This window comes from Ctenopharyngodon idella, chromosome 13 (assembly GCF_019924925.1).
Source record: "Ctenopharyngodon idella isolate HZGC_01 chromosome 13, HZGC01, whole genome shotgun sequence".
In the NCBI taxonomy this organism is placed as follows: Eukaryota; Metazoa; Chordata; class Actinopteri; order Cypriniformes; family Xenocyprididae; genus Ctenopharyngodon; species Ctenopharyngodon idella.
This window is the reverse complement of record NC_067232.1, coordinates 31,671,965-31,681,419: the sequence shown is the minus strand read 5'-3', so window position 1 is coordinate 31,681,419 and position 9,455 is coordinate 31,671,965. Positions and strand designations below refer to the sequence as shown.

General features: G+C 34.4%; 1 protein-coding gene across 4 annotated transcripts in view; it reads left to right on the top strand.

Moving 5' to 3' along the window:
• The first annotated feature begins 3,715 nt into the window (after positions 1-3,715).
• The window catches only part of hmgcll1 (3-hydroxymethyl-3-methylglutaryl-CoA lyase-like 1), a 50,132-nt gene continuing 44,392 nt past the window's right edge, over positions 3,716-9,455 (top strand). For 2 of the 4 annotated variants that reach the window (XR_007933187.1, XM_051916897.1), the window contains exons 1-2: positions 3,716-4,804; positions 9,358-9,435. Coding sequence is in view for 3 of the 4 variants with exons in the window: in XM_051916897.1 (XP_051772857.1) it covers positions 4,709-4,804; positions 9,358-9,435 (174 nt within the window). In the remaining variant the exon portion in view is untranslated. The remainder of the gene's footprint in view (positions 4,805-9,357; positions 9,436-9,455) is intronic. The other 2 variants (XM_051916898.1, XM_051916896.1) reach the window with 2 other exon arrangements.

The following is a 9,455-nucleotide window of genomic DNA, read 5'->3' as shown; positions in this document are numbered from 1 at the left end:
CCTCAAGGAACATCTTTAATTGGGATCAAACATAGTACAACTTTTATACTGTACAATAAAATGTCCATAAATTCAAACCTTACAATCCCGTAAAACCACCACGAATGTGTGATAGAGTGCGTGTGGAACGTTGTGGATCCACTACTATGGCTTCAATGGCCCAGCCTGATGATGTCTGACCTTTTCTCCCTTTAAAACCTTTACATATTTACTTTGTATCTAAATTCGTTGTCTACAGCCAGCCCACAAATCTACTGGCCCGCGGGGAAAACACACAGGCGCGCCCCATAGATAGTCCATCAGTGATTACTCTACAAGAGACAGCAAAGCATAAATATTTTACCAATTTAAGTTCACAGAGGCAAAGGTTAATTCACGAGAGGCCCGAAGCTAACCCAGCAGGATTTGTTTGTGCAAAACGCAGCCCGTCGAATAGTAGTCTGCTCCTAAATCATCTACAATTGCAAGAGGAATAAGGTAAAAAGAGGCGAACATCTGGTACGGCCAAAATAACCCATGCTTTCAGGTAATGGCTAATGAAATTGTGCTTTATTTAACATTTCATCCTGCTGTCATGCTCACTGGCTAAATGTTTACAAGACCACGTTTGGAATGATAAAAGAACTTCAGAAAAATCCCCCACACTCGCTCACCTGTGCTGTGTTACTTTACATTATCCAGGATGCCCTGAAGGTGTAGCTCACCTCTTTGAAGTAAACCCCGACAGCTGGTATTTGTCAAGATGAATGTCCACTTTTTGTCCTTTTAGTTAGAGAGCATTCAAGGAAAGGAAACTCTAAATGCTTCGGTAGGGACACAGATCTAATGCGGCAAACTCCAGCTGGGGGCAATTCTGAATCATACACACCCCACCGCAGAATGTTCCCGGTGACTCCTGGCTCAGCTGGATTACATTCTTTCATGGATATATAGGAAAGTCTGTACAAATGAGTATGTAGACTATTTATGTAAATGCAATTAAGAAGAATAATGGTTTGTCCTTGCATTCAATCTGACTAACATATCAGAGAATTTTAAAAATCATGATTTCCAGGCCAAGACTTCATGGAAAATAATCAAATCCTAAAGGGGAATTGTGTAATTTCGGCACTACTAGTCACACCAAATGAAACTGCAAAAAAGTTTCTTAAACATGGCCCTCTTCTGCTATTGGTCAGACAAACAGATAATCCCGGCCAAAACTCATATTATTGGCCAAGCAAATACTGATGTGACAACTAGTTTCGGACAAAGGGTCCGTTTACATGGTTATCAACTAAAAACAAAACTTTTTATGCGTTTTGTCTGTTCATTTTTTGGGGGGCATGAAAACGCAAACTATTGAAAAGGGGTTTCAAAGTGCAAGACACGTTATCATCTCCATGTTAACTACAAAAACGCGAATTTGTGAAAATGGTGACGTCATGCGCATGTGTATTATGTGTTCAGTCTATAGGCAAGCAGTGTTTCTTTACAAAGTGACATTGCCAACTACTGGCCTCAGAATATAGCGTTTTAAAATGACACGCTAATTTAAAAATGACAGAAATAGTATAAAATAATGCACTTCACTGCAAACTGAATGCAATGTGCTTGGATGATTAATTGAAATTAAATGAAAATGTATTATACTATAGTTTATATTTATACTAAATGAAAATAGAGTGCTTTTTTTTACCGACTTAGGTAGGTGTACAAGCATTTATGAAATTTTTATGTTGTGTATTTAACAACACGATCTCACGGCAATTCGTACGTATTTCACAAGGTGGCTAATTCATACGGATTTGGCAACTCATAAAATACGTGCGATTTAGCAAATAACGTACAAATTTGTATGAGTGAGGCAGTACGAATTCGCACATTATTTGCTAAATTGCACGTATTTTATGAGTTACCAAATTCGTATGAATTCGTATGAATGACCTACCTCTAACCCCGCCCCTAAACCTACCTGTCACTGGGGTTTAGACAAATCATATGAATTCGTACGAGTGAGGTCATACAAATTAGCCACCTCGTAAAATACGCACAAATTGGTCGTGAGCAGTGTTGGGTGTAACGCGTTACTAAGTAATGCGTTACTGTAATTAAATTACTTATCCACTTAAAAAGTAAAGTAAGGGATTACTGTTCATTTTTAGGTAATTTAATTACAGTTACATATAATGTACTTGCGTTACATACTGTAAGTTAGTTCAACAGTTCTGTTTAAATCAATATTGAATTTAAAATCTAAATTTGTCGTCTAAAGGTAAAAGTGAACGCTGCCTCTTTAAAATCGTTAGCTGTAGTGCAGTTGCGCGTGAGTTCGCAACTTCGAACCAGTTGGCTGCGTTGTCGCTGTCTGAAGATGTCGGCAGAAGCGAGTGGCTGTTTTGCAGAATGGAAAAAATCCAATTACTTCACTTATTTGGACAGGCAAGAACATTACGGCAAGAGCAAGAACATTATGGTAAAATGTAAGCTATGTCCTAGAAAAAACTGTGCGTGCTCTCTGAGAGACGATCTTCAGTCAGCCAAAGCGCACACACATAGCCGCCTCTCGCGAGTGTCAAATTTTCGCAGTTTATTACACATAAACGTTCAAATACACACACAGTTATGTCAAAATGCTCGTCTTGGCGTATATTCGCGTTGGTTATGTGAATGTGAACAGCGTGTGTAACAGCATATTGTCTCCGTCCATTAGGTCTTAGTGACAGCAGCCTTTAAAACATGCTACTGTCAACTGTTGGCTGTCTGTATTATATATGATAATCAAACAACAAAAGAAAAGCTTTAATAAGGATTAATCTATATTTAATTTATACAGTTATGACTATGCAGAGTTATTTTATATTTGATTATTCAATTTATGTGGTATTTTTACTTACTACTATTAGACCTACCTGGAAAAAAATATATGCATTGTTTTATTTGTATTTTTATATATTTTTACCGTGGTATCGAGTATTGTGCACTTTTGGTGGTATCAGTACCGACTAATAGATTTTTGGTATAGTGACATCCCTATTTTTACTTAAAAAAAATTAAGTATAATAAAGTAAATAAAAGTATTATAGTATATGTTTTAATAAAGTTAAAATGTTTTAAAAAGCTATAAAAGGCTAAACTATTCCATGTTTGACTAAATTATTAAAAGAGTTTCCTTTCTATTGTCTATCCGGTCAAGGTTTATAGTGATTTTAAGAAGTAATTAGTAAGTTACTTATTGAGTAATTAAATTACTTTTCAGACAGAGTAATTAGAAAAGTATTTTAAATACAACATTGATGATGTAATTAGTAATTAGTAATTAATTACTTTTTTTGAAGTAACTTACCCAACACTGGTCGTGAGATAGCGTTGGTATTTAAATATATTTGTAATTATGCATTTGTAATGAAGTCGCAATTTAGTACATTTAAATCACATTAACTTTAAATGTAATATTGAATAACACGCTACAGTTTAAATTATAATCAAGTACCTGGGCTTTAGCATGTCAGTCAACACATCAAAATAAGTATACTTTTTTAAAGCAAGACAAAAGATTATTAAAACATTATGATTTAAAATTAATTTTAAAGCAAAACTTTTAATTTGACATTACTACAAAGTGCACTTTGGTTCATAATTTGTTTAGAAATATGGTCATGAAAGTGTACTCTTTTTAGGTACACTTAAGTGGACTTTTGTTTCATACTATTATATTATCATCTGCAAGTTTAACAGCAAGTTATCTGCAGTTAAAAAAAAAGAAAAAAAGATTTGAAGTACACAAGTGCACATGTCTTTTTCACAAGAGTTTGCTTACTTATAAAATAGTTGAAACTTGTCTCTGAACTGGTTCACAGGTCACTCATTAGTGAAAATCAAAATAATAATAATAAAAAAAATAATGAATGAATGAAATGACTTCAGAGGTCATGGAAAATTCATGGCGATTCATTGTCCAAAAACTGTTGGAACCCCAAATATGTTTTGTTATTCTTTTTACTTCAAGCCACCTTATGATTTATCAGCCTCTGCCATGCGAGAAATGCTGATACCTAATAAATGCAGCCCTGGGTTTCACCAGTTGCATTTCCCCCCGTGAGAGAGAGGCCAGACCATCTCACGGCACACCAGCGTCTTATTGAGGAAGAGTTCAGCACAAGAGCTTCCTTAAACCTCTCTATTGTAAGCACCTGGGCCAGGAAGAATGGCTCTTTCACAAGTAAATTGCGGCCCGGCTTTACAGAGAGATTTTATAACAGAGCACAGTTGACATTGGCAAGAGTGCCACGGCCGGCCATTGAAAAGCATGAGCTGCCTCAGTCACAGGAGATCAATCAAGGCAGCGTATTTCCCCGAAGCTGTAGATTTCCGCTGGGGAGGGGAGCCAAGGGCAGTAAAATAAGCAGCTTGTGGTTAGTCTTATTGTAGAACCGAGAATCCCAGCGGGTCTCGTACTTCACATGGAGCTGTCAGTCTAAAGCTAACAAAATGCTGTCTAATGCCTTCAGCCTGCGTCTTCCCTCCCCCTCCCTACATCACTGCGCACAGGCAGGGATGCTGCTACCATGGTAACAGCTGAGTCATTCCGTGCCCTTTGAAGCGATGCTGTCGGGCTCCTCCGGCTCTCTTTACTGCTCATGAAACAGTGTGAAGAAGCGCATATGCGCTCTGATCACTACAGGTGTCATCCGGGAACAACGCTGGGCTAGCAGATCGCGCTAGCCGGATGGGTAACGTTTCTACTGCGGTCAAGCACTGCCTGAGCTATGAGACTTTCTTGCGGGATTATCCTTGGTTGCCACGGCTCCTGTGGGAAGAGAAGGTGGGGGTCTGTTTTTGCATGTGCAAGATTTATACATGGAAATATAGCAATGCAGTCGCGTAAAGGAGTAGCTACCCCACAATGAAAATAATCTCACCCTCGTGAAACACAGAGGTGTTAGATAGAGTATCCAACCTCCCTTACACATTTGTGACTGAAATTTAATCCACCAAAGCTCTCAAATCTTCTTTGTACTTGTGTTTAATTACAAAATGGTGCTTTTCAACAAGCGATAATGTTATTTATGCCAAATGGCATTGTTTCCAACTTGAAAAGTTATGCATTTAAAAACACACTTGAAAATGAGATTCGACAGCTACCGCAAACTGGCAGGTCTTTATATAAATGTTATTTACAGGGTTCATCTGGGATTGAAACACTGAAAAAATGATACTTTGGATATATATATATATAAGTTTTTTTTCTCAAGTTATATTTATAGATTTGTTCAAACCTTACATTTTGATTCATTATTAATTAAAAATATTTAATTTCCCAAAGACTAAAATTTCATACATTCATACTAAGTAAATAGATGATCTATCATAAAGGCCATACAGTGGGAAAAAAGTGTGTTGGATTTACATTATTTAAATAATAATAACATAATTTGTTAATGTAACTTCAACATCATCAAATGAAGTTATTTTTAGGTGACCAAATTAAGTAGTCTCAAAGTGACTGGATAAGGTCCCCAAGCAGAATATCAATAATTCAATTAGCTGACTCTTTAACAAACTGTTTACTAGCAATAGTACATACTGTGTTAGAATACTAAATGCCAAGTCCACTCTTTTAAGTAGTAAAAAAGCTGTTCAACATAATTGAACATTAAACACTATAAAGTCTCCACCTTTTCTCATTTTGCTCAAAAAACACAAAAAGTATACTTAATTTCAACATTTTTACTTCATTAAGTCTTATGCAAAGCATGCTGGGAACTACAGTTTCAGTTATGTCCACATCCAAAATCAGTTTTGAGTACTTGATTGGTTGAGATTTTAGAGAATTACATTAATCAGATGTACATTATACTTTTTACAACTTAATTTCACCATAAACAAAAGCTAAGTTAGCTATAATATGAAAGTAGAATTTTCAGTTAGAATAAAACTAAAAACAATTTGTTAATCAAGGATTGATTTAGTGTACTTACTATAAATAAAGACAGAATATTCTCTTAGAAAGACCTTAATATTTATTGAGATGTCTTTTTAATATGCATCATATGTTCCGTCATTAATGAATAACAACATTCTAACTACTGTTAACTACCAAGAAGCTCTGAGTAATGAATTAGTAAGTAATAGCTCTCAGTTGAATGTGGTCGTTCACTAGCTAACATTAGCTAATCAGTAACTATTATTATTTTCATTCCTCCCAGAGAACTACTAAGAACTACTATATACACGTTCACAATTAATGAGAGTAATGCACAAGATCATGGTAACCCACTAGTAATGACTGAAGTATTACCATATCCCTTAATTTTAATTATTTGGAACAGAATTCTAAAGTGAAAAGCATGATAAAACCTTAGTAATGACTAAAGTTATAGTACATTTTTGAGTTTTTTGTAAGGTTTTGGATAGTAATGACTCAAGTGTTACTACATCATTCTAATTACTGGCCATTTGGAACAGTTCTAAAGTGAAGATCATGGTGTAACCCACTAGTAATGACTCAAGTGTTACTACATAATTCTAAAGGAACTACTAATTATTTGGATTAGTATTCTAAATTGAAAAATGATATCCAAAACCTTACAAAAATCTCAAAAGGTTACAATGATTTCATCATTACTAGAGAGTTATCATGCTTTTCACTTTAGAATACTGATCCAAATAATTAGTAATTCCTTCTGAAGGATTTGGTAATCCTTCAGTTATTACCAGTGGGTTACCATTACCTTCATTTTAGAATTAATTATACATTATGCATAATTCACATTAATTACGAGTCTGTAGTCCTCTGGGGGGTATGAAAAATTGATGAGCTAATAGTGAACTACCACATTCAACTGAGCGCTATTACTTAGTTAATCAGTTTCTTGAAGCTAGGCAGTATGTGTTCTGCCATCAACACTCATGGTGTCAAGAGAAAATACTATTTAAACAGAATTTTTTCTTTTCATTTTTTTTTCTTTATATGGGCCATTCTACAGAATTGGTGTAAACTGCTGTCCCACAACCAAAAAACACATTTAAAAAGCATTTAAATATTCAAATCTTAGATGTTTACTAGGATCCTTCTATTATCTATTAAATCCCACAATAATATTTAAAATATCAGTAAGATTAATATATATAAAATCATCATTTATTGGGTACTTTCAATTGGCTGTCCCGAACTCTAACCCCTAAATTTGTGAAAATGATATTGAAATAATTTTTGCATTTTTTTCCACTGTTGTTTTTAAAAATATATTCTTTGATTTTTTTTTTTTAAAAGTGAAGTTAAAAAAATATTTATTTTATATTTCTATTTTTAAATCATGAAACTTTATGTAAAAAATAAATGTCCCGCATTTTCATGTCACTACCGAAACAGTGTGTGTTTTAGTCCATTGGCTGAGACTGATTTTAACACACTTCTACATTTTTGATCAGGAAATATTCCTGTGTCCCTCCCTCTCATAGCCTCTCTTTCATAGTAGATAGGTCCATCATTTTGAGTTAAATGTGTTCAAAAGTCTGAAAATCTGTGTGCAACTTTAAAGAACGTCACTACTAAACACCTTTTTTTCTGCAATTAAACAAACTTTTTTGGGTGTCATTCCATAAAATTTAGTTTTTATGTGTGTAAAACTGTTCAGAACTGTGCTAGCTAACCATATTCTGATTAGCATTTTTGAGCTCAAAAGTATCGAACATTGTCACAACCAAAACCACATGTTTCGGTTGTCACTGTTTTGGTAGTGACAAAAGGGAACATATAATCATTTATTTGGGGGAAATAAACTAAATTATTGTAAGTTATGCAAATCATTAGAATTTTACTGTTTTATTATGCAAATCATTAGTGTTTTAGTATGTGAGTTAAAATTCTGTATTGTGATGTGGGCACTACCAACATTATTGTCACTACCGAAAATGTGCAGTCATGACTGAAACATGGGATGTTTTGTCAGAAATAAAATATATAGAATGATCAACTAAGATGTTATTATAGTGTTTGGTTCAATGTATATTCAAACTAATGAATCCTTCACTTTGAAATCAGTATGATAAAATGTATGCCTTTTACAAAGAAAGATTTGATTCAAAATACAACAGATCTCATAAACTACACTTGAAATATTGTTAAAATTGTAATTGTTATTGATTTACCTGCAAATTTTATTTTTTTTTTTTTTTTTAAATATAGCAAATAATATTAAAAAGGTAGACAAGGTAGATGTAAAGGTAGATGTAAACAAAATCTTAATAGGTCAATGTAACCCTTCTTATTAAATTATTTATTATTGTTTCGGTAGTGACAAATTTGGGGAGAGGAAAAATATTCCAAAACTTTCTGAAAATACAATATGAGAAATAACTGCACAATTACTAGAAATGTGTACCTTGGATATTATACAATTTGCTTACATTCAAAATTTGTGGAAAAAGACATTTTTTTTCAAGACGTTTCCAATTCTTACTTTCAACCAATTCTGTAGAGTGGCTCATATAGGGAGTGTCATTTACTTTTAGAAAAACTAAACAAAACAGGTTTAAACCAAAAACCATGATTTTTGACTGTACCAATATAAAAATGACATGGTCATTTCACTTTTTTCAGATTTTTTTTTTTTTTTTTTTTTTTTTTCTTAAATTAAGCCTCTCTCCCAACTTAGGCTTGAAAGTTCTACTTGAAAATGCAGAACAGAAATGTTTAAAAAAATACGAAGACAGCTAAAGTTTTCTGTTATAATTTATTTCACTGATAAGAAGAAAATGCTTGATCCATTTCTAGCAGTGCCTGTATTTCTGGCTTGAGCGGTGAGTTAAAAGAGAGCGAGTTTGATTTATGAGTGAATTTAATAGGCCGTCCTAACTGCAGGCCTGGGGTGATAACGGGACAAACCGCATCAGTTCTCCTCTGCCTACCCAGTGCACACTGTCAGAAACTTCTTAAAAAGAAGTTTGTTATCGTTCCTTTCACACATCCATTTCCTCCCTCCTCAAAATTAAATCAAACTCGGCTCTAAAGAAACTTATGTAGGTTATGTGCGGTTCCTCAAAGCCAGCGTTTCAGTATCAAGAGGCTGAGATTTTATAGCCATTCAATTCTTCTATAAACACAGCATTGGCCCTTGGAAATGCTACTCCCCGAATTCAAAGGTTAAGCTTTGGTTTTACAATTGGAAGAGAGGAAGTGCTTGTTTCCAATGCACATTATGTCATAAATGACCTGGCTAGGATTTGAAGACCAGATTCAAAACATGAAGTTGTACGCACCATTTGACAGGAAGCACTGCACAGAGGATGTGTCAATCCACCTCTCAGATTTTCCGTACAGCTCTGTGAAATTGTTATATGGTCCTTCCTTCCTCATTGTTTTTCAATTTACAGTGTTCTGAACTGCCTAAGCTTCCACTTCATGTCAAAATTGTGGAGGTCGGACCAAGAGATGGGCTTCAAAATGAGAAGGTAGAGATTTCCCAATTCTA